Source organism: Barbus barbus (genome assembly GCF_936440315.1).
Source record: "Barbus barbus genome assembly, chromosome: 24".
Taxonomy (NCBI): Eukaryota; Metazoa; Chordata; class Actinopteri; order Cypriniformes; family Cyprinidae; genus Barbus; species Barbus barbus.
The window spans coordinates 4527960-4553797 of NC_136752.1; the positions used below are offsets into that span (position 1 = coordinate 4527960).

A 25838-nucleotide genomic window follows, 5' to 3' on the forward strand; every position below is an offset into this window, starting at 1 on the left:
GAAACTGTGAGCTGACTTTAGCCCTTTTAGTTTCTGATTGGTGTGTGATACATTTTGACTCCTAGTGTTTCCACTTGGGTAATGGTGTGCTAACTGAGCTCAAACTTTGCAGATCTGACTGAACAATATTGAATGCTAGTGCTTTCTAAATGAGCACATGGTGGAAGCGCTGAGAAATGTAGGGATTTGTGTGAAGAGTTTTGCAGTAGCAGCTCACCAAACCCGACTCGTGTCAAAGCAGGGCAATAGCGTTTACAGTTTAGGGAAATGGGTGTGCTTTTTAAAAAATGGCGTTATGGTTTTGACATTTTAGTTCAAAAGCCTGGTTATAGTGTTTTAGCAACTGAGAAAAACTGTAATCATTTTCAAACATTTAAAGCAGGCAGGGTTAACCTTAGAGTAGGACTCAACAGTGATTACTGTCAGACTGTCAACATTCTTCATCACTTTAATTTTAAATGATTATATTTTCACTTTAAAGCACAGCCACCACAAAATATGACTTTTGCACCTCTTTTTACATTGAGATCATTCTGAGGTTAAATACAGATTTAAAATCATAAAATAGTTTAATAGTAATATACTAGTAATTTTTTAAATATTTTTTTGCATATCTATGGCAGGAAACACTGATATCTTACTATGCCTTGGAAAAACTGTTAAATCTTAAAATAATGCAGCCTATTGTCAAGTCAAGTCACTATTATTTGTACAGCGCTTCTAACAATGCACATTGTGTCAAAGCAGCTTTAGACGGGAAATAGTGTGTCGAAATAGTGTCATTCTCCTCTGGCCAGACAAAATCAGCAGTTTAAAGCTAGGCTGCAGCAGAGCCAGATTGTGCAGAGGATTCATCTGGTTCCTGTGCTCTTGTCCTGATAATATATATATATATATATACATAAACCCAAATGGGAAATAAAACAGTTATTGAATAAACATGTCTTATTATGTGTCCTAAACTCCTGAAACATTGGTGTCTCATATTTTAGAGCAGAAATCAGTTCAATCTGTATGTATGCGTGTGAAACTTTTCAGATGCAACCCCCTTCGTAAATAACATTTTCCTAAGTAACTGTTATTTAATTGCAAATCTTTTCTCAGTAACTGTAATGGATTACAGTTATATTTATTATTATTTTGTAATTAAATTATGTGCACATGTAAGTTACTCCCCAACACTGCTACTGCCCTAGAAGGCTTGCCATTTGCAAATGCTCTGACCCAGTCATCGAACCATCACTATTTGGCCAAAGTCCCTCAGATGTTTTTGATTTGGCTCATTTTTCCTGCTTCCAACACATGAAACTCAAAAACTGACTGCTTGCTGCTAATATATCCCACCCCTTGACAAGTGCCATATAATCAATATAATCAATGCTATTCACTTCACCAGTGGTTTTAATGTTGTGTCAGCATTAGATGAAACTAGAATGATAATTTACAATATAATTAGAAAATAAAATAAAAGCACCAAACAGTGAGAACATTGCCTCCTTTTTTTCAGACCACCACATGCCTTTGATTTTTGTGTTACCTTGACATCATACAAAGTTGGAAAGCCTGTCTAACAAATGTGCACCTGATCAGTGATCCTGTATAGAATATGCTCATCTCAAAAGAGCCTTTTATCACTATGTCAAGGTCCTGCAATTAGAATCAGGTACAAATCAGCTGCTCACTAAAGAGAAGACCACACCTTCAGTTAAGTAAAAAAAAACTGGCCTGGTATATGGACATCTAACAATTATGACAAGAACAAAAGAGCTACCTGAGCCATGTTGAAAGGGACTTCCAGTTCTACTGTATGTCAAATCATTTTCTGCCTTCGGCCTGAGACATGCTGGGATAGACTCAAGTACTCCCTGTGACCACGCACTGGATAAACAGGCACAGAAAACGAACCACAAGATAGACAAATGAAATATCCACAGGGGCACTCATGATTTCAGATTCTATAAAAATAACAAACAACAAGCCACATAATTATGATTTCACAGCCGCCCACATTCCTGCAACCCGATTAAAATGTGCTGTCGTCTAAATGGATATTTTCTCACAAAAGGTATTAACACTGCACTATATAATGGGCATCAATCCACTGATTGCTCTGAAAGCACATCAAGAAGTTTAAAAACAAATTACAGAATTACAACATACTTGAGTAAACAATTATATTTCAAAAATACAGTCAAATATATTTTATTGTTGCTGCATGCATTTAATTTGTCCATCAGAAAGCCTTTTTGCATCTATGATTTCTGACTTTGAAGGGAACTGGATAACTTACATTTGGTACAACAGCTGAAAGAGTTTTTGCAAAGGACAAGATTAGAAGAATTCTGTTTAATTTCTTAAGTGGTGATGAATCAAGGTCAAAAAAAATTTGTGTGGTGGTTGTTTCGGTTTTATTTGTTAAAGCCATTGAAAGCCCTATTGAAAAGTCAGTGCGGTGGGGTATATAAGCATAGCTTCTGTGCATTAACGCTGTGATTTTGTATATGGTTGGCTCCAGGATCTGAAAATGTATGAAAGCAGCTTTGCAGGGTGCAGGTGTATTACATGGTTGTTCCAGATAGCTATTATTGTACAAACACACAATTGCCCTCCTTTGCAAAGAAAACGGGAAAATTACAAAAATGTAGTGTTCAGGGACAGGTTTCTTGAACACCTTTTCCTTCTTGTTGCCATGGGAACGGCAGGGAGATGATGAGTCGAACAATAGAAGTTGAGTGTGAGAAAACGCTGGTATACCTCTAAGAAAAATCTAAACGATAATCTCCCAATGAACTTCTAAAAATGTAATGTAACACACTCTACAGCTACATCCGCAAACAACAAGTGCACAGGATCAATCATATTCATAAAATATACAGGAATGAAGTTACATGATCAATTGCATGGCAAAATAACAAAATATAGACAGACATAAAGCATTTTAAAAGTCAGTGTCAACAGCCATAAATGTTTTTTGATAATTACATAAAGCTGTGAGGGGAATTTATTTTCATTTTCAAAAGGCTGCTCTATATTTTTGTTTTGTGTGAAAAAAAGTGATAAATGTGTTTTTTATAAAACTAACATGAATGCAAATAAATAGACAATGAAATTTACAAATATAAATGTTGTGGGCTTTTTTAAAGACAGCGAACATCATTAGAATTTTAAAGTGAAATGACAAGCAAACCTGCAACGTGTCATTTTTTTAAAATCACACACACACACAGATATATTTTTTTTACAATCATTTACTAAATCATTCAAGGGTGTGATTTCAATGTGTCTATTTTTTTGTGACATTGCATGTTTTATGTCAATGTTACACTAGCATCTCCAAAAAAACAAAAACTGCCACCAGAGTGTACAAACTCTAAATAATACAAGCTAGTTGCCAAGTAATACATACTGTTGCTAAGTAATAGCGTTCCACACACTGGTTCTGATGAGCTTCTAAAGCCCACAGCATCCTCATTAGCGGTGGCTGGAGAAATAATGAGCCCCACAAGGGACACTAGTAAAGGAAAATTACCTTTCAGATTCAAAAAGCTTTAGGGTTTGCCTCCAGCCCGGCCAGCCTCAGATCAAATCATCATCTAAATGAAGGCGGCACACTACAAAGGCTCAGACGGACACAAAACAACCCTTCGCTGCGGTCTCAACTGAGTAGAGGCCTTTTTTCCATGACAAATAGACATTACAAATTTATTCTTAAATGCTTGCCATTTGACATTGAGAGAGGAAAAAAAAAAAAAATCCTATAATAAACTGAAGGATTACACAATGAGTCAAAACTAGAAAAATGTATATGACCACACAAATTCCATGAGTTTTCATTTTATTCATTTCCATGATTTTATTCACTTCCAGTCATGGAAATCACAATTTCAAAATTCACATTAAAAATCATGTATCTCCACAAAGTATTCTACTTATCAGTTTGGAACATGCTTATACCTTGGTCAAGCGCATTTCCTTTATTTCCACACTGAAAATAATTGAAGAGCGATTGAATCAAGAGATTGAACAGAATAGCTGAGCAATCAACAATAAAATTAAATAGAAAATGGTTAAGTGTAAAACAGATCACAAAGCCAGAAAAAAAAAAACTAAACAAATACAGCACACAAAATCGTATTACATTCATGGCATAAAACAGAAGATTGCACATTTTCACCAAATATAGCAGCACCTGACTGATTGAACAAACTTCTATTAAGATCTAAATCCTATAAAAACATTGTGCAATCAAAGTAGTTTAATGTACAGGCTCTGTAAACCATCTCATCTGTACAATCTTTTACAGCTAAAACATCCTGCAGTTCGAAGAAAGACCAAACATATCACAGCTTGATAAGATTGTACCGTAAGAATTACAAAAGAAGCTTCAGAAATGTCCTCCACTACACCACAGATCGATGCTCCCCACACACATAAACAGCACTGGGGCGGATACGTCTCTTGGTGTGGCCAGGCAGCTGCGGCAGGAACTTGAAGTACTTGGGCATCAGGTCAAGGCAGGCATCACGGAACTTCTTGATTCGCCAGTAGTAGATGAGAGGATTCAGGGCTGATTTGAGGTAGCAGATCCACAGCAGCCACGTGCTGATCTCAAAAAAGTTCTGCCGGTAGTAGAAGGCGTGACTGAAGGTGGACAGCAGGCTGTAGGTGGCGAACGGAGCACAGCATGCGGTGAAGACTGAGAACAGAATGAGGATCGTGGTGAAGGCACGTGTTTTGAAGCTCATGTCAACGTTCATCTGAAAGGGCCTCTGCAGACTCATCAGACCCAGCTTGCTGGCCTGGCTGAGGCACACCGAGTCAGGGTGGGAGTGGATGCGCAGCGCGTTGTGCCGGAGCGTACTCAAGATGCCCATGAACGTGTACAGCATCACCAGGAATGGTACAAAGAAGAACACCAGCATAATGAGCATCACGTAAGCATGGTCACCACGCTCAACCGTATAGCCAAAAACACACTGCGGTGCTCTGGGGGGAATGTACAGGGCTGGACGGCCAACAAAAAGCGGGAAGGAAAAGCAGAAAGACAGAGACCATGAGACCGCGATCAACACTTTGGCCCTGCGTGGACTAAGTTTGTCCTGTTTTTGCACAATGATTAGGAAGCGGTCCACGCTGATGATCATCAAAATAGCCACTCCCTCCATCAAGAACATCCAGAAGAACATGGCTGAGATGCGGCAAAACGCCTCTCCGAAGATCCAGCGCGTGGTCACTATTGTGACTAGCGCAAAGGGCATGTTGAGGACTGCTAACATCATATCGGCAAAGGCGAGGCTGGCCAGCAAGATGTTAATAGCGGAACGCATAGCGGCTCTCTGGTAAACCATGAGGCAGACCACCATGTTTCCGAGGAAGGCCAGCAGCAGCACGCAGATGATGACCAGACCGAAGAACACCTGGAGGGGCAGGTTCAGGCCCTGAACAGGGTCCTGCCAAATGGTTGAAGGCGTTACGTATTCCGATAGCGTCCGGAGGTCTAACGAGCTGTTGACTTTTGCCGAGGAGCTCTCCATGGCTTTTGTACTCGCTGGCTGGGTCAGCACCTTGGGCGTGGGGTACAGGGTGGCGCTAGGCTGCCCTGAAGCCACAGGTGGACTAGTGGAGGAATAAAGCATGCTTCTTTTTGCATTTACATGGTAAAGAGAGCACGCTCAGCCTCTCGAACAGGTCGCTAGCACACATCTCAACATGGAGGCAGACCCTGTGGAAGTAGAAGAAAGGAATTAGGAAATCAGTCATGCAAGAATGTCACAAACCATCAGTCAATCTAATATGTAACGAAATATAGAGTAATAGTAAAGTGATGCTGTCAGCTTTCTGCAGGTTTAAATCTTAAAGCTTAGAGACAATTTTGAGGAAGCCATTCCCAGATTAGGGCTGGGTATCGAGTTCGATACTTTTTAGGCACCGACCGAATTGCCTCGATACCACCGAGTATCGAAAAACGTCTTGTCGTTCAGAACCAAATTTCGATACCTAAGGGGTTAATCTCATTAACGTCAGTGAGCCAATAAGCCTGCAGCACTAGGTGGTTGACTAGAAGTGACGCGGTGCTGATTGATCAGTGTTTGACATCCGCGAGAGCAATTCGAAAGCGTACGGAGCAGTCTGCTCTCTATATCGCGCAGTTTCGCTTACTTGACACAGACTGAAGCTCGCGTGACATTTCAGCGTCTGCCGTCTCACTAAATGAGGTCATAAACACATGAACAACAGCTCTAGAACTGCTCTGAGAGTCACTTCATGAGCATTTTACCGTTTGATTCGAGTAAAACTTGCGTCATATCATATACACACAGAACTGTAAATGTATTCCCGGAAACCCGTCAAAATAAAAGTTCGGATTAACTTGGAAGACACTGCGGCAGAAATAAAGTAATATTGTTCAGCAGAGTGTACATACTGCTACTACTAGGCTACTATTAAAATTATTAAAACTCTTATTTTTTAATTAATGATCACACAACATTTCTTCCATGTTTTAATTTTAATAGTAATTTTTTTTTTGCCAAAATAAATAAAGTTTTATTTTCAATAATTTAAAAGAAAAATGAAATGAATGTTTTATGCCTTCATTTGAAAACCAGATACAGAACACAGAATTTCTGAGGAAAAAGAAAACATTTCATAAGGCTGTTTTAAGAATAAATTATAGTAGTTTTTATGCATTCAAATAATTAGACATACTACAACATAGAATTTAATAACAATAAAACATATTGTGAAAGAAAATAAAACATCCACTTATGAAAGTGGATAAAGATTTAAAATTTCTTGAAGTCTTTAACAACCTAGAATAAATGAATAGAAACAATGATTCTGTCTGAGCTATGCGTTTTAAAACGAGCACGCACTAGTGTAAACTGAAAACTATTTGAGCTTTATTAAAATTATTTGTACTGATTTATTGTGTTGGCTATATTTTGTTCCTTTGTGCAGTGGCTCAGGAGATTAATCTTTGAGTCTGTATACATGTCAACAAGCAGAAAAAAATTAAACCAAAGTTTTTTGAGAATGTAATCTTGTTAAAACTGTTTTCATAAAATTGGTATCGAAAAAAGTATCGTTCAGGAACCGGTATCGAACTCAAGGTATCGGAATCGGTATAGAACATTTTTGAACGATACCCAGCCCTATCCCAGATAGCTTTGTTTTTGCCAGAAACTGCCAGCTCGCAGTGAAGTCCGGCTGCTTTGCCTGGTTGAATCGCTGGCAGTGTGAACCCAACTTCACAGTGAATATTGACAACGTGACAAAGTTGAACAAGACTGTGAGTTTTTTCTGCAAGTGTTTTCTGGGCAACAGTCTCCAGTATTGTAGTCTGTACTTGTCTTTAACAGTGTTGTTAACTTAAGGCCAAGATATACTTCAAATAAAGTTTTTTCGTTCTTCGTTTGGGGGCAAAAAGAAGTTTGAAAAGACTGAGCGACGGTATACTGTTTTCGAACATTTCAACACCCCTGCGCTGCTGGAGTCGGGCTGTTGATTAATGTAAACACGTGTCGCGACGCTCGCGCGTATCCCCTAAACACAACGATTCAAAAATGGTGTATCTAGGTCTTTTATTAAACTGGATAAATTATTACACGTTTTTATATTTTATGTGGTGCCATGATTTGATACAATAATAAACCTTTTTTAATGTTCTTTTGGCATTTCATTTATTGTATACCTTTTAAATTCGCTCATTGAAAGAACAACAACAGCAGCAGCAGGTTGGTGTAACATTTATTTGAAACATGTATTTGGTACTTGCTACATTATATCTTTACTCTTTTTTTTTTCATTCTTTTCATGGCTTTGGAAAACTTGCATCTGATGTTTCTCTACGTCGCGTTTTGCATAACTCCGGGCTGTCGACACCGAGTTTCATTGCAATTGCTTTCTAGGAATTAAATGCTTGCTCTGAATCTTTAAAGTCTCTGCGTGAGCGATCGTACAGGTGCGGATATATTTGTGGCAGCTCAGCTATTCGACAGTGTATTTATGTTGCTAGTGACTTGGAGATGATGTTCTCCTGCCTGACCTCAGTTGAATGAGAAACGAACCAGGTAAAAAAAAAAAAAAAAAAAATCAATAAATAAAATTGCACGTCAAAGGCGGCGGAGTTCCCGAACCCACCCATCGATCGCCACGGACCAATGGTAGCTCAAAGGTGTTTAGGAGCCAAAACGACCTCCCCCAGAAAGTTCGCTTTGGTCAGCTGTTTCGAACTGCCGAAACGAACTTTGTTTTGGCCTGATTTTGTTCGAAATGACGTCATATCAGTTCGTTCTTCGATTTAGTTTGAAGTATATCGGGGCCTTTACTGTCCACCAAAATCCCAAAATATACTTTGGTTTGTATCAGGCATACATACAGTGCAAGTGGTGAAAACTTCTTTATCAACATAGTATCCAGATTTTTCGAACCATGCATACACTGTACATTTAGCTCACATAGGCACCATCTTTTTTTTTTGTTGCACTAATTACTACATCCACAAGATGTCAACACTGCCACGGTCCTTTATTGTACAGGAAACAGATGAGATGGTAAAAAAACAAAGATTGCCAGTTTGGCCAGATCTCTGCCTGATTGGGTGGTTTTGAATTTGATTTATGGTTGTGCCGATAGACGACAGTATTGTTTATCGATGATAGTCAGCGATACCGCCTGTGGCTGATGCTTTTGACAATAACAAGACGATTATTATTATGCTAGTATTATCATCTAATTAATATTAGGGCTTATTATTCCAATTATATTTATTTTTACGCGTTTTTACAAGGTTACGCGTTATAACTAATCACACAGTTCTGTTGAGCTTATGAATTTGATGGCCAATCAGAGGCGTTCAGATGAGGCATCGCCGAAACACTGGAGTTTTGTTGTTCAGCACTTGCTGACTGAATTCTGCTCTCTCACGAATTCTCTCATCATAAACAGCAAAGTGCAGATGTATGTGCGATGTATGAGAGATATCTCCACTGATTATAGTGGTGTGTGCATAAACTCACACTAGACTGAAGTCAATGGTGTTCTCTGATAATGTAAAAAGTTCTTTGCTTGTTTTCTGTAACTGCAAAACTGAGGAAATGTAAGCATTATAATTAGTGACTTAAAATATGTTTAATATGACTGAGTTTGTACTTAACATGATCACAAATTTAATAAAAACATTGTATGACATGACATCCACATGCTGCTTGACTATATAATGTGTAGTTAATAGATTACACTAGCATACCGCTTTTAGCCTTACCCTGGATTTGAGTAAATTATTTATTAAAGTAAATAATTAAATTATCATAATGATATTGTGTATCGGTGATCTCATAGGCTGACTATAGGACGATATGACTATGGAGCATATCATCAACTAGTGCTGTCAAACGATTAATCGAAATTAAACTCATCTAAAATGAAAGTTTTTGTTTACATTATGTATGTGTACTGTGCATATTTATTACATGTATATATAAACACACACACACATGCATGTATATATTTAAGAAAAATTTTATGTTTATATATAAAATACATTTATAAATTATATGAATATATAGACATGTAAATATTTTCAAAATATATACTGTATGCGTATGCATTTATATATACATAAACAAACAAAACCCAAATGTGCATGTACTCCATCCAATCAGTCACCATGATGTTACTAAACACACACTCAATGCAGAGTTGGATGGTACTGGTTAATGCTGATGAGCCCATACTTTTAGCTATTTTTAGCCAATTTTATCAAGAGCGATAGCAGGCAGATGTGATGATTCATGACATGTTTTTAGTGCGATAAGGGATCAGATTTTGCACTAATTGCGTTGCTTATTCTGATAACTTATGCTGGGCAATTCTCCACCACCACAAACGTTTAGAAGTCAAAGGCTATGTCCTAAATCAACTCCCATACCTTAACAGTGCAATAATTGATGGGACAGTCATTTTTAGTGGTATCCAATAGTGGATAAAATACCCATGCACTGTGAGAGCCATGCCAAAATAATTCCCACCCTTCTGGTGCACTCAGTGTCCGAATTCGTCCACTCGAAGGACAGAATGAAAATGAGTGCCTGATCTTATTAAACTAAAGTAGGGAATAGTGAATGTAGGTACAGGGGACTATTTCAGACAGGCCTGAAGTAACCACTGAAGCACTTGCATTGGTTGGCTGACAGTTGGCTAACTGTGCTAAGGCTATTAAAAGCTAAATCAGTTGTGTAAGACAAACCACAATAGACTCTGCCCAGACTGATACATTCTTTTAAAAAGTCACACTGGACAAAAAAAAACCAAACAAACACTTTTCTTAATTTTATAACCCAACTGTACTTCAGTTAACCAACCAAGAAGGATTACGGTTCACCTATGAAAACAATTAATTTTATAATTTTACTCTTCCATTAATAATAAAAAATGCTTTCTGACAGAAGAAACGTTTTTTGCTGTAAGATTATTTTCCTATGTGTATAAAACAGAAGTAGACAGAAGTGCAACAAGACGTCTACTGGCTGGTACAACTGATTTCAAATCAATGAAAATGCTAACATTTACCTAGTTGGCTTGTTCCTTTATAATGGCCAGTATGTACTGTTCATTTGTTTTCTGTTTGTTCATGTATTTATTTGGTCAAATATTGAAGTATTAAACAAAAATCCCTTGTTCCTTCCAGCCTCGTTATGCAGAATGAGAGAATAAAGCAGTTTGCAAGCATTTGAATAATAAACATTCCAACTATAAAAATTCTGTAGTTGTGTCCATGTTGTTCAGGAATAATAGTTGATAACTCTGGAAAACTTAGGAGAATTCTGATATTAGAATGTGAAACATCACCAATGTCTGTGGTAATATACCAAACTGTAAAACGTCCATAAACTCTAGAATTCAAATAATGCACGTTTTGACAAAACACACACACAAAAGGTTTTATGAAATGATAAACTTGTATTTCAGCCTAATAAATGATTGTGTGTTAATTAGTCTAAACAAAAACAGCAGATGGGCTGAATGAAAATCCATATTTACTGACAATAGAGAAGCAGAAATACAGTTGTTACCCTGTACTCAAAGAAGCACTGTGCTTATAAACACGACTTCATCATATGGCATCATATGGAGGTTAAGATGAAAAGAAAATGGCATTGAAGCTTTTCTGAAAACAGTCATTTTATGCCAAGTTCTTTGATCTTAGGAAGGTTCATTTACGGAAGTCCTAAGAGGCCATGGACTATTATTATTGTTCTTTCTCATTTTCTCGTGATATCAACATAAGTTGTTTCTCATGATCTCAACATAACAAAAGTGAAGTAAAAAATTAAGTCATTATTTTTTTGTGTCCTGCAGAAGAACGTATGGTTTGGAACATATGGGCAAGTAAATGGTGACATTTTTTTTTATTTGTGGGTGAATTATTCCTTTTACTGTGTTGTTTTAACAATTTTAATATTCAGCCAAAACGTACGGACAAAACAATAAGCAGTAATCCACGAGAAACTATTTTACAATGGATGATTTGTGTTCTTAAGCAGAACATTAGGGTAAGACTGGAGGGGAAAAAAAGTATCACAGCCTGATGTCCTCCACAACAGGAATATAAAATTCCAAAGTTCAAAAATGAAATGTATTAATAATAATCAGAATAAACAGTTTTTGCCAAGTATAGTTCATTTGCTTAACTAAAGCCTGCTTGCAGTTGCCAAGCAACATAGGCACATTTATAAAGAATAGCCTACATAAAACACAGTTAATTCAACACAAAATTTAGAGTCAGGTTCTGTTTTAGAATGCTACATTTAAAATGTAACAAGCTAAAATAAAAGTGTCTGGCCTTGCTTTTCATTATCCTGCCAACCTACACAGCATGTGATAGAAACAGACGTATTAGCAGAAGAACACTATTAGCAAATGTGGGCACATCATTTTCTTCATGATATCGACTAACTTCTTAGATATATGGAAATATTAAACCGTTTCCAAGTCTTTTTCCTATGACAATTTGAAAAGATTGGGCCCAGTTGATGGTGGAGATGAATAGCCCTGGCTCAAAATGCACATTTGAACTAAAGGATAAAGAGAGCATATCTTGCAACCTGTCAAAAGGTTCCTCTAGAAAGGCAAGGTCTAAATGTTTTCCAAGGTGCCACTTTACCCAAATGCATCTGGGCAAAACAATGAGAGAAAAAGGCAATGATGTTTAGACACTTTAATGCTAAAGATTAGAAGAAGACCCACCCACATGCAAGCACCCATGCATACTCACACACACAAGTATCTTCAAAAAAACATAATTTATAAGCTGTTTTCCTCATGGGAACAAAAATATGTCAACGTCAAAAAACTTCAGGTGCCCCCACAATTTCATGACTCGCATTATAAAAGGTAGCTGTGTTTCACTGAAATGAACAAGCAAGTCAAACTGAAGTAGAGAGCATCTTGTGGACTAGAGACTATCAGTGGTACAGTATAAGCCGAAACCATAGTGACAGCAGAGACAACCTCATACTGAATAGTTGTGGATCCTAGCAACAGGAATAAAATGATTAAGTGTCTCCTCATCTATGCTTGGAGAATGTTTCCATCCATTCTGAACCACAATCACTTCAAGAGGCCTCAGCAGTAGTCCAAGCTGGTTTGATGCTTGGAAATATTTCTATAATCAGACAGAAAAGGCCCAGACCAGAAGATGATACTAAATGATAAAGCTCATTGAATTCCAGACTTTGAACAGGTCTGGGGAAAAATAAGATTCTTACAAATATTACGAATTGATTTTTGTTGCAATATTATATTTATCCAGTGAAAATCTGCCCTGCAATAATTTAATTAAGAAATATTCATTTTTACATTTTATTTATAAATATCTGTTAGATTCGCCTCGAAAGTGGATCAATTGATTTCAAAAACGGAGGAAAGTGTAGAGAACATCACAATGATATTTATCTTATAAATTGCTTTCTAAACACAATCATTAAATAAGCTGGTGTTTTACCTTGATTCTGCTCAGTGGGGTTTTTGAAATGTATGATGCGGCATCAGTCACATCATTACAGGTTAGGCCAGATGTGTGAAGCTCCCCACATTTCCACGAAAATATGCGTCCATCCGTGAGATATAGTTCTTCGAATAATGCTATAAAGCCAGACTGACACGTTTTCGGCTGAAAAACACTAAACGTGTCAAAAACATGAAAAAAAACATCAGTTTTGCCCGTTTTGGAGATGCGAATCAACCCCCGTTGCAAAACAATGTTTAACCTCGCAATAATCTAAAAGAAAAAAAACCTGAGATAAACAAACTTAAAACATAACTGTTTTGTCGAGTGCAACCGCTCATTTTAAACGGAGAGGAATGCATGATACATGTTGTACCGCTTCTCGTTTCCCAAACGCACCGCGTCGCTCGTGCTGTCCGCATTCACCGAGTACAGCGTCACTCAGAATAAACCAATGAACTTTCAGAGCCGGCTTTGAGTTACACACCGTTAACCAATGAAAATGCAGGAGTCCGCAGCTGGAGTTTTCCCTGTGGCCAATCATCGATGTCGATGCAGCTGCGGGATGGGAGCGAATCAAGTACTCGCTGTAGTATTGCGGTCAAAACATAAAATAAACAACGATAAAGTTTTGATATAGCGATAATTTCTGAAAATCTGAAACTTCGCATGAACTGAACCCAATGGTTCACTCGAACTAAGCACGAGGACATCTGCTGGCTCACGCGTGTAAATCCGCAAATGCTCTCATCTCTAGATATCAAAAGAAAACAAAACATCTACAAATTGTCTCTCCTATTAAACTAATGCATGATGCATCTGAAAACAAATAGGAGTTTAACATAATAGTCATTATATAATTCATAGTGACATCATTATATAACACAAAATTAATTCAAAACTCACATCACATTGATGATAATAACTGGGAGCGCAAAGTATTAACAATATTCAAGAGCAAAATGGCAGAGAGTAACTGTATAAATGCACAAATCAGTCATAAGTAGCACAGGCATATTACCCAAAAATACATCGTATGGGTCAAAATGATCGATTTTTCTTTTATGCCAAAAATCATTAGGACATCATGTTCCATGAAGATATTTTGTGAATTTCCTACCATAAATATATAAAAACGTAATTTCGGATTAGTAATATGCATTGCTAAGCACTTCATTTGGACAAATTTAAAGGCGATTTTCTCCAAAGTTAGATTTTTTGCACCCTCAGACTCCAGATTTTCAAATATTGATATCCTAATAAACCACACATCAATGGAAAGCTTATTTATTCAGCTTTCAGATGATGCATACATCTCAATTTCAAAAAATTGACCTAAATGACTGGTTTTGTGGTCCAGGGTCATAAATGCATAAAAAGAAATGTTATATTCAGTACACTGGATCAAAATGATCAATGGAGGGGCAACTGATTTATTGTCAGTGAATTGCAGTGTTCACATAAACATAATGTAGCATTTCTGAGCCAGTTTCTTCATATTAAATGAAAATTATAATCTGTACTGATGTTTGACACTACAAATTGATCTGGCTGATATAAGATTTCCAGTCCAGTAATGTTTACATCACCTTATCTTGGTTAAGTTATTACTACAATGCATGTTGGGATATGCCATGCTTTGAAACGAGACAACAAATGAATAAATAGTTATGACAGGCCCTTCAAAAACAAATAATACAAGATACTGTGCGTGTTTCAGAGACGGCTCGAGTCTGTGTGCGACAGTGTTCATATGTGCTAAGAATCCTTAATCTGCTTAGTCTCCTCTGTTTTTGGTGGAATGATTTTGACGTCAAAGGGAAAAAAGAATTCGGTCAGCGCTTTGGCATCTTTTGGGTCCAGAGAGTACTCCTGTGCCAGCTTCTCTGGAGTCCATGTTTTAGGCAAGCGTTTGTGATTGTTCAGGGCAGTTAAAGCTTCTACGAGCGACAGTTTGCCTTTGGGAACATCAGTGACATCACAGAAACCATAGGGGTCGGCCGGTAGACTGTACTTCAGCACCCTGCGCTGCGTCTCCTCCTCGGCCTTCTTAACCACAGGAACTGCTTCAGCCTGCAGCACACGGAGCACAGAGAGTCAGCCACACCAGTAGAGGGCAGTGCACACCACCTCTTCTATAAACCGTAATTTAAAGCAAAACAGCACACCCAAACACACAAAATGATTCATAGACAGTGTTGGGGAAAGTCAATTTTAAAAGCAATTCATTACAGTATTGTGTTGCTCTCTAAAAAAGTAACTATTAGGATTACTTAGTTACTTTTTATGAAAAGTAATGCAGTTTGTTACTTTTTCTCATCTGATCTGGGCTTGCTTGTTTGTTTTTAATAATGTACAAAAAGAAAGAAGAAAAGGCAAACATAAAACATCCTTTCACATAGTGACTTGAATAAGCCTCAGGCTGAAGGAAGTGAAAGTTGACGTCTGTACAGTAGAGGGCGCAGCTCAAACAAACGTATTGGCTGCGCTGCCATTGCACAACACTCCACTATTTTTGAAAATAGGCTCATTTTCCTACTCCCCAAGAGTTAAACAGTTGTGTTTTACCGTTTTTTAATCAATTCAGCCTTTCTCCAGGTCTGGCGGTAGGACTTTTAGCGTAGCTTAGCATAGATCATTAACTCTGATCACCTGAAAATAGTCCCCAGCTAGGTAACTAGTAATGATATAGCTGGGGACTACTTTCAGGTGCTGCATTATATCACTGCGCCTGCTGTACCCATGGTACGGCAGCAAAGTTCCTTGATTATTGCGCAGGAATGAGAGTATAGTTCCTAGCCATATCGGCCTAGAAAAATCGCAATTTTTAATTTTTCGTCAGTCTTCGTACACGATGTAACTACAGAAGATTCAAGTTTTAAATAGGAAAAATACCAAAACTCTTTGGTCATTTTTGAGCGAGATGCTAACGGTCTAATCAGATTCAATGATCTATGCTAAGCTATGCTAAAAGTGCTACCGCCAGACTCGGAGATGGGTTGAATGGATTCGAAAACGGTACAACTTAACTGTTTAACTCTTGAGGAGTTGGAAAATGAGCCTATTTTCCTTTAAGAATAGGACGCATGAGAAGAAGGTTCTACGCCACAAATAATGTCTGGGAAAGTTATTTTTAAAAGTAATGCATTACAATAATGAGTTACTCCCTAAAAAATGCATTAGTTACTTTTTATGGAAAGTAATGCTTTACGTTACTTTTGCATTACTTTTTCTAATCTGGGCTGGGCTTGCTTTTATGTTTTTAATATTAAAAATAAATATTTTTGGCATATGTTAAAGCCCTTTCACACAAAAGTGAAATAAATAAGCCTCAGGCTGAAGGAAATGTAAATTCAATTAACATGTTTAATTATTGCAGGTTTGCGTCATATTCTGAGTTTGCATTCCAGTTTTTATTCATTTTGAAGAATACTAAATCTGTTTTTGTGCAAATGAGATGAGTACTAGTTCTAGAACTGTCTGGCAGTATGCTGCACATGCATATTATGTGTCGCATTTCACCTAAACATCTTAGAGACCTACCATCTACTGCATAAAAATAATTCATAAATGTCATTTTCTGCATGCATTCAGTGCAGATTGACAATGCTTTGAGTTTAAATCAATGAATCTAAATCAATGATTAGCTCCGGTCCAGGATTATGATTGGTTGAGCCACAGTAATACTTCAGACATACAATCTCTCTATACAGTAATATTTTTATATTTTCTATTTGACATGACGTTAACTAGTGACACCATGCTAGACTATTTTAAACAATTCTTACTAAATATCAAGTTGTGACATTCAGAGTAAAAAAATGAACACCCACCAAGCACCAAATGGAGGTACTTTTCTATTAGGCCTGTACATTTTTCAGTACGAAGCATTTGAAAATGGCCACAGAGGAAACCGAAGTGGGAAAAATGCACGACCTAAGTTGTCAGAAGCACAAGAGCACTTTGAATGAAACGCTTCAAAGAGGTTCAGAAACATGTGGGCGGCTGCTGCAGGTGCTGAGCTTGTGTTGTTTAATGCACTTGAGATATGTTTTCCCCAGCGCATAACATATTTTACTGTTATAAGCATGTACTTTGTAAATGTTATGAATTGAAAGTCAAGTGCACATTTGCATTTTGCAAAAACAAGTGAGTTGCTGGTTGCTTCAAAGACGAATCAACCGCATGGAGCGCACCAGACAAAGAAGCAAAATAATGCCTTTTTCTCTAAAACACATTGACCACAAATATTGGACCCCTTTTATTCAATACTTTTTGCAACCTCCATTTGCTAATCTCTGAAAATGCCTGATGAGGTAGGCGAAAAACTCTTTATTATTTTACATTTTCTTTCAGGCAATTTCTATTTTGTGAAGGACAACAATCTTTTGCTGCACATCTGGGCCCGTATTCACAAAACGTCTTAAGGCTAAAAGTAGCTCCTAGCTCACCGATTTAGGAGAAAATCTTAAAAGTGGTGGGCGTGTCAGTCCTGATTTTAGGACTCCTAAATTTTTGCTCTAAGAGTATTTCACAAAGCGTTTTAGCGCTAAAACTAGGTCCTAAATCTGTGAAACCTTAGGACTAGTGAAGAGGACTCCTAAGTCACTAAGACCAACTCACAACTATCCTAAAATGGCTGTTGCTGGCAATCTGCCTCAGAATATAAACATTTTAAAAACATTTGACGATAATGAGCCTTTAAAATGGTATCACCTTTAAGGTTTGGAGGTTATCCCAACTCCAAATTTTCCTTTGATTATATCCTTTTCATTAACCAGTTGGGCAAGAAGTAACAGATTCTTGCGTCCAGTTTGGTTTTCTTTTACGTTTGCATGTCTTACTATCAGCCATGGTTATTCTACTCTGTTAATTAAAAGGCGGTTTATATTCATCCGCTACAAGAAGCATACATCTAAGAGACTGACAATTAGTGAACATATATTTGTTTAATTAGTGACACGTTAAAATCTTTATTTGAATGTGGCAATTAACATTATTTTTAAACCTTTATTTGGATATGATAACATAATATCGTGCTCTAAAATATTTATATGACTATATCTCTGACAGAGACCCCGCCCCTCTCTTATCAGCCAATCACTGTGTGCATAGTTAGTAAGCATGCTGACATGCTCCATAGCAACGAGGCCAACCCCACCCTTACTCTTAGCTTAAGACTTCTCTCTATTCCTTAGTAAAAGTTCATCTCAGCATCTTTGAAAAGGTTTTAAGAGCCAACTCTTAGCTAAAAACGTTTACTGCTATTTAGGAGACCTTTTAGTGGTAAGATCAAATGTTTTGTGAATACGGGCCCTGATGTATATTCTTTGGTTTTTCTCTTTGGGATGGATGGAACTGTTTGGACTGTTTCCAAAGTGCCCTGTGGTTTTTCTTTTTCTTTATAACTATGTTGTTGATCCATTTTAAGAAATTTTGCTTTGCAATTGTTGGTGAAATTTGACGCAGTTTATTAAAAGGCAACTTAAAAAATATGAATGAATGCATCTTGTTGATACCACAGTAATTGCTGCTGACTTTAATTGGTCTGCATGTCAAAAGATCCCAAAATTCACACCTGAGGAACTGGATCTTTAGACTCCACATAAACGTCCTTGAGCATCGACAGCAGTGGATCATTCTTCTGGTGAATCTCTTCTGCCATAGAAACACATGTCAGATCATGCAAAAAGTGTGTAACATAGGGTGACCATACGTGCCACTTTTCCCAGACGCATCCTGGCCAGGATTTCTATATTTCCTAAAATATCTATAGGATTTGGCTTTGTTTGTGTGTGCAGACTCATCAGTGTGTGGCATCGGTTCCTTATGTTTTCAATGTACTCTGAATCAAAGCAATATAGAAATCATAGCCAGGACGCATCCGGGAAAAATGGCACATATGGTCACCTTATGTAAACATGCAGTTTTATTTCGGATACAATTACATGCCAAAAGTATGGCTTTATATGGCTCTGGCTTTTGGCACAGCTATCTCTGGCTCTACATCAGAGTGCATGGTAACGAAGGCATAAATACAAATGAAACTGCATTATACGGTGTGCTTATTTATAGTGTCTTCTTACAAAAACAGTTTTATGAAAGTGCGATCAATTTATTTTCATTACATAACATAACTATTAATAATAGTTCCGATATTTTGTCTCTATATATTCAAGGACATACATAGAAAGGACAGATATCGCAGCTTCAGTTAGGGGTTGTCTTTAGTTTATATGATCTGTTGTCTGTCACTGGACTAACTTTGTGAAATAAGCAGGTTCATTAACACCATCACATCAATAGAATTTGAATTAAAATGTTGAAGTGTAATTTCTACGGAGACCCTAAGAGCTCATGGTGGTGGAAAGATTTCGGGGTGGGTGAAAAAAATTCGGGGTGGGAGGAAAAAATATTTTTCAAATCTTTTGCGTTCTCTCGTAAAGATGTTTGCGTTCTCAAGTTTTGACAGAGAACGCAAAAGATTAGAAAAATATTTTTTCCTCCCACCCCGAAATTTTTTCACCACCATGAGCTCTTAGGGGCTCCGTAAATTTCCCCTCATTGCTGTGATAAACTATATTATTCACAAGTCATATTTCTTCTAGAAGACACGAGGTATGGTCCTTCACCACTAGAGGCTTCTTCGTGATGTAATGTTAACCGGCTCTAACACGCCTTCTCACCCGCAATGGCTTCTTGTGGAGGACTGCTTGATGCTGGATGTCGTGGTGCTGCTTTAGGTTTTGTCTTGCTTATTTCTCGGTGAGCTCGATTCTCTATATTGAAGTTTCTCATCAGGCGTGTTACTCTTGAGCCCATGTTTGACATCTCTACACAGAGGGCATTCCTCTTCTTCTGTTAAATGCACTAATAGACATTGAGCGCTCATTACTGCCCCCCACTGGCCGCTTCGACACACCAACATTTGTTTGTTTCATAAGAGACGTCTTGTATAATTACAAATATGTATAAAGCAACCTATAACACACAGAATAGAAAAGGCATATAGTTTGAATAATAACTGAATGAACTACTAGACCTCATATGTCACTCTGGTCTTGACACACAAAAAAACAATTAATGTTTAGATGTTGAATATGAAGCTATTCTTTAGAATAGGCTACCCGATATCAAAGTGTCAGATCTGCTGCTTGATTAAAAAATATATATATATATATTTTGAAGTCAAGTTTTAATTTCACACATTCAGGTGATTTCCAGATTAACAGTTTCTCTGAATTATTTGATATGAGTTTGTTTCCACTTTAAAATAAATAAATAACAGTATGGTTTTGTGTATTTGTGTCATCTAAAAACACATAGTCTAGTAGCACCATAGTCATGCCTTGGACCACAAAACATAAAGTCACAAGGGTCAATTTTTCGAAATTGAGATTTATACATCATCTGAAAGCTGAATAAATAAGCTTTCTATTGAAAATCTGGAATTTGAGGGTGCAAAAAATCAAAATATTGAGAAAATTGCCTTTATGTTGTCCAAATGAAGTTCTTAGCAATGCATATTACTAATCAAAAATTATGTTTTCGTATATTAATGGTAGGAAATTTACAAAATATCTTCACGGAACGTGATCTTTATTTAATATCCTAATGATTTTTGGCATAAAAGAAAAAATTATCATTTTGACCCATACAGTGTATTTTTGGCTATTGCTACAAATATACCTGTTATGACTGGTTTTGTGCTCCAGGGTCACATATTGTCCTGAAGAACCACGTTCTTTGTGTTAAGAGATTAGGGTACTTTTTTCTTTTTCTCAAATATTTGTGTGTATTTCTGCCCAAAAGCTGTCACACCCCACGACCTCATCATCTGCAGAAAGAAACTGGCATCAAAGAGGACTGGGAAGATATTTCACTGGAACTTCATTGCATTTATTTTGTTTAATTTCTGTATGTATTTATTCATGTTCAGTGCATTGTCAAAAAAAAAAAAAAAAAAAAAGTTGAGCCAACTTAAAATTTTGTTGAGAAAACTCAAAAACCTGCTGAAGCTGGTTGCCTTAAAATTTTAAGTTGGCTCAACTTTTATTTTTTTATTTTTTTTGACAGTGTGTCAGTTATCATTTATTTATTCAGCTAAAAACAGTTAGAGCAGTCATTTTTTGCTACAATGTCCCATGCCATCTTATTTTCATTGCTTAGCATTTATTTAAGCAAAGCCCTAATAGAAGCAACAAGATATTATAAAGCCAGATAGAGGGTCTAATTCATTCTGCAATATAATAATGAAAAGTCCTATATAGCACTTTCAAAGCATGATCCCTAATGGAGCCTTATTAAAAGGGTTCTGCTGTTGTTATGTTTAGAATCATTTTCCATATATTAACATTTTATATTTAAATATTTCAGTGAATGTAGCCATCTCATGATTCATTTGGATGACTTTTAAAGGCTTTTTACTTACTTTCGTTGTGTTCGTTTGCCATTTCCAAGATTTGTTCAGCTCCATCGCAGATCACACACACAATGAAAGATCAGTTGCCACCTTCAATTTTTAAGCTGAATGATCCAGAGTTCATGCAGAGGATGAATGGAGGGTCACCAGCAGCTCTGTCAGATCAGCTTCATCTGGCTCTGGCAGAATCTCCTAACTATCTCCTGCCTCCACCGCGCTCTTCTGTTTGTCCAGCTTTACCTGCTTGTCTTCTGCTCCACTAGCTTCCCTGTGGCTTACTTATTAAGTTTGGTTTAGAGTTAGTTGTATGTACAGTAATTATGCATAATACAATTGTATGTAACATGAAACAAAGACACTGTAAAGTGTTACCTTTTATAGTCACTTCTTTCTTTTGCCAGGCAATAGTAAATGTGACCACAGTTTGGGCAGATCTTTTGTATATTTCCTAACCAGCGCTGAGTGGTATCTACTACGCTAATGTTAACACTTTTGTCTCTTTTCGATGGAGTTGTTATCCTGAGGGCACCAGTACTTCTGTATGCAGCCTAGGTTCAGTCAGACATTCTGCTTCCTCCATTACGGAATAACTTTCTAGCAGCTCTCTAATAAAAATACTAGGAGGTGATCCATTCGACCAAAATCTTATTTGACAAAATGAGTAATAAGTATATGCGCCACTAGATTTTTTTCAACGACTGTATTGTAAAAGCTTGAGTTGATAATGAATTTTTAACTTATTTTCTGCTGAGTTCAGTACACTACAAATAAGCTCAACACTGAAACTTTCCTCACAAAAGGGCATTCTGTTCAAATAAGCAGAGAAATAAATATGTATCGGGAAACCGCCTTAGCTTTTAAAGAGGGATTGAATTGGTAATAAGAAAGAGGAGTAAAGCTTGTAAAGTGTGTAAAATATTGTATTTTTTATTTCCAAATGGGAAATGTTAACAAAATGGCATGTTAAAAAAATGGGAATGGCAATTTTGAGGCGATTACTGACACTTACAATACTGTTAAACCAAATGAAATGCAGGTGAGGGGTTTTAAAGACGTTCTGATGAGCAAGGGAAATGGTACTTGAGTGTTCCCTTGATTTGAAAAGAAAGTGACCTCCATGAAGAACATAAACGGCACATGAGGAAAGGGACCAGTTGTCGTGGAGGGCAAATGGAACCTGATCTGATTTGAATGAGGCTGTGTCCGAAACCAAAAACGTCTGCTTTGCTTTCTCGCTGCCCAGTCAGTCAATGACTTATACCACATTTCTGAAAACTGCTTTCAGACTGGCTTCCAAGGCACCATCATGTCATGTCTAAATATCAAGAACAAATCCTCAGCAACATTACTTCGACCTAAACAGTAGTAGTACCTTAAAAGGTACATATTACTACTTTTAAGATACTAAAACACACCTTTTAGGGGCAGATGAGGTTCAAAGTTGTTTTTTTTAGGGTACTTTCACAGTGACATGCTGTTGTACCCCAAAAATGTCCAGTTTTATATTTACTTTTATTCTGACAATAGCTAACTTTACCTTTGACTTACTCGGCAAGATTCTCTTTAAACTTTTGCTCCTCCGTGACATTAGTTGACCTGAAAGAGAAAACTGATAGTAGAAACAGTTTCTGAGATGTTCCCTTGCATTCACTCTGTACTACAATAGCTACAGTATATCCGCAAACACATACAAGTACGTTTCAACCCCTTCAAACAGGATGCTGGATTTAATTATTGGATTCAATAATTTCTTGTAGCTTCCTTTTGAATACTGAATGCAAGTTTTTTTGCACAGCCGAAGTATGGGGTAACAGAAAAAAAACCATCCATATTCAGAAATAGCTGGAAAACTAAACACAATGCATTTTCTCTGTGGAGATATGCTGATGTATGGCAGACTTTAACATTTGGCTAGAAATACAAAAATGTACAATATGTGTAAAATAATTTTGTTACATTAGCTTAACATCTAACAATTTGGAGAGGATGTAAATTCAATTTAGTATCTCAAGCAAATGTAAAACAAATCAAAAAATAAATTAAAGAAATTGCGAGAAACCAATTTCCTCTGCAGGTTGAGATATTTTAAAACCACTAGAATAATAACGACTCCTCCATTTGGAACATGATCTCGTCAGCAGAGGAAAAAATGAATAAACCACAAACATTCTCAAATTCGAAACCCTTCATAGATATCTGCCTTCATGGAGAACGGGTTCCTCGACACGATCAAAACTGCTTCTTTGCAAAGCAACACAAAAAGATGAGCAGGGATAACAAAACAAAAACCTGAATGAAAACAAATTGAAAATAAACCTTAAACAAGCATCTCGTATTTACACTGAATACAGGCATCATTTCATATCATTATAATGGTTATGGCCACGTCCTCCCCCTTCCAACTTTACCCACAATTCCCCCTGTTCTCCTCCCCAGCTCGCTCGCGTTTACACCCCTCAAGTGGAAAGTCTGTGCAAACGTTCAGTCGACTAGGGCGTCAGCTGTAGGGGAGTAACAGGAGCATAGGTGAACTCGTGAAGCTGTACATGCCTCCGGTCAGGAGGGAGTCGAGGCCACTTGAGACGGCCCAGGGAGGATGAGATCAGGGTGAGCCCTGGAGGCTGGGATTAGAGATTGTCTCCAGGCTGATATTGAGGTTCGGTTGCGGTGAAGTAATCCTCGAGGAAGGCCTGCAGGTACTCGAAGGTGGGCCGCTCTTCTGCGTCCTTCTTCCAGCACTGAACCATCAGCTCGTGAAGAGAGCTCGGGCAGTCCTGGGGACAAGGCATCCGGTAGCCACGCTCCACTTGTTCCAGTACCTCTCTGTTATTCATCCCTAGCAAAAATGACGCAAGACTTTTAGCACAACAATACTGTCAGCATGTTCATCTTAGAGATTTCATGGGTGCCATCTAGGATGCTATAAAGCAATTTCTTTAAGCAGGTTCTCAAGATACACTGGCCCAATTTGATCAAACTAATTTGCCTGTAACTATTTAGTAATCCTGAAGACCTTGATTCGCATGTTCACCAAGCGGTGTCTAATTTGCAGTGTCTGACATAAATTGATATTTTAGTATATTGAAGTTTAATGTTCTGATAGAGTGTGGCCAGTTTTGGTAATAAAATAAAACGTTTCATTATTTGTTGAACAATACATAATGAAAGTCTGCACTAATCATCCTTATTGACTTGTGCTGGCTAGAATAAATAATACACATGGTTCATCGAACAGTACTTTTCACTTTCAATACTTAAGTACATTAGTACTACTGTAATTTTACTCGAGTAACGTTATTATTGGAGTAATTTTTTATTTGGCGATCTGTACTCTTACTTGATTTGTGTACTTCGTCCACCGCTGAAACTGAAGACATGCATATGGATACCTATCCCTATTAAGACCATTTAACCATTTAAAGGTGTGTGTAATTTCCATGCCATTAGTGGCACCAAATACAACTAAAAACATTAAAAAAAAAACGAAACTCTTTTCTCAAACACTCACTCATCTTTCATTTGTTAGTTCTGGCCAAACTCACACCCTTGTTTGAGTCATGGTTGCTATGGTGAGCTAGTTGGGATGCTCAAATAAACAGAGCATGGCTTTTATCTGTATGTCCTGTAAGTTTTTTTGTTACCAAGATGTTTTCAGAATGATGTATTTCATAGTCACATTGAAAAGTAGTCACGTTTGAACCAGAAACACTAATAAAGAGATGCATGAACTCATGTTGCAAAGTACATTTTGCAACAATAACTGGGGAGATAAAAACAGACCATCAATCTGTCAATCAAACCAGGCAATATCAGATCGGGGGGGGGGTTTAGAACTGCACTTATGAAGCCATCATCATCATGAGGGACATGGCCATATTTCAACAAGAATGAGAGAGAAACGCCTGCAAACATCTGTGGATGATGCAATACTGCGTTGACACGACGGCCTTCATTTCTACCCTACATTCCAGCCAAGATCACTGGATTTGTTTTCTAGAATTTGTGTATATCTACAGTAATTCATCATGTATCACAGTTTCAGCATCTCATCTTTTAAGAGTCTGAGAGAAATTATTTAAAAAAACTTGAAGGTGTGGATACAGCAGAGTCAGTTTGAAATAAAATGGAAAAATAAAATCTGAGACTGGACATGCCTCTCAGAAATCGGGGTAAGTGACAGCAAAGACCTTCACCTTTAAAGGTTTAGAAGTATTTTGGTTTACAGAAATGATGAAATATCACAAACTGCATCTTCAAAAGACACCTATTTTAAACGCAGGTCAGATAGTTTGGGCTTTTTATGCATTTTTTTTGAAGGTCACATTAGTTCTGCCGTGATCTCTCAGAGAGATAATATTCATAGTAATGTTAATGTGTTTGGCCTTGGTGGAATAGATCTGCAAGGAC

At 37.3% G+C, this 25838-nt stretch overlaps 3 protein-coding genes across 8 annotated transcripts in view; all 3 read right to left on the reverse strand.

Annotated features, from left to right (window-relative positions):
• Positions 1 to 3240: 3240 nt before the first annotated feature.
• Positions 3241 to 13462, reverse strand: LOC306843887 (putative G-protein coupled receptor 63). The gene is made up of 2 exons (XM_079375585.1): positions 13007 to 13462; positions 3241 to 5722 (listed from the first exon to the last, which is right to left on the reverse strand). Exon 2 carries the CDS (start codon positions 5634 to 5636, stop codon positions 4401 to 4403), a length of 1236 nt encoding a protein of 411 aa, XP_079231711.1. The 5' UTR covers positions 5637 to 5722; positions 13007 to 13462; the 3' UTR covers positions 3241 to 4400.
• Positions 11418 to 19890, reverse strand: LOC306843888 (NADH dehydrogenase [ubiquinone] 1 alpha subcomplex assembly factor 4-like). Its single transcript, XM_079375586.1, has 3 exons — positions 19696 to 19890; positions 18588 to 18667; positions 11418 to 15082 (listed from the first exon to the last, which is right to left on the reverse strand). The coding sequence occupies exons 1-3, from the start codon at positions 19838 to 19840 to the stop codon at positions 14768 to 14770; spliced, it is 540 nt and encodes a 179-aa protein (XP_079231712.1). The 5' UTR covers positions 19841 to 19890; the 3' UTR covers positions 11418 to 14767.
• A 3524-nt stretch (positions 19891 to 23414) lies between these two features.
• Positions 23415 to 25838, reverse strand: part of LOC306843381 (tyrosine-protein kinase fynb) — a 62281-nt gene continuing 59857 nt past the window's right edge. For all 6 annotated transcript variants that reach the window (XM_079374840.1, XM_079374838.1, XM_079374843.1 and 3 more), the window contains one exon: positions 23415 to 24267. In XM_079374840.1, coding sequence (XP_079230966.1) covers positions 24059 to 24267 — 209 coding nt within the window. In that variant the 3' untranslated portion in view covers positions 23415 to 24058. The remainder of the gene's footprint in view (positions 24268 to 25838) is intronic.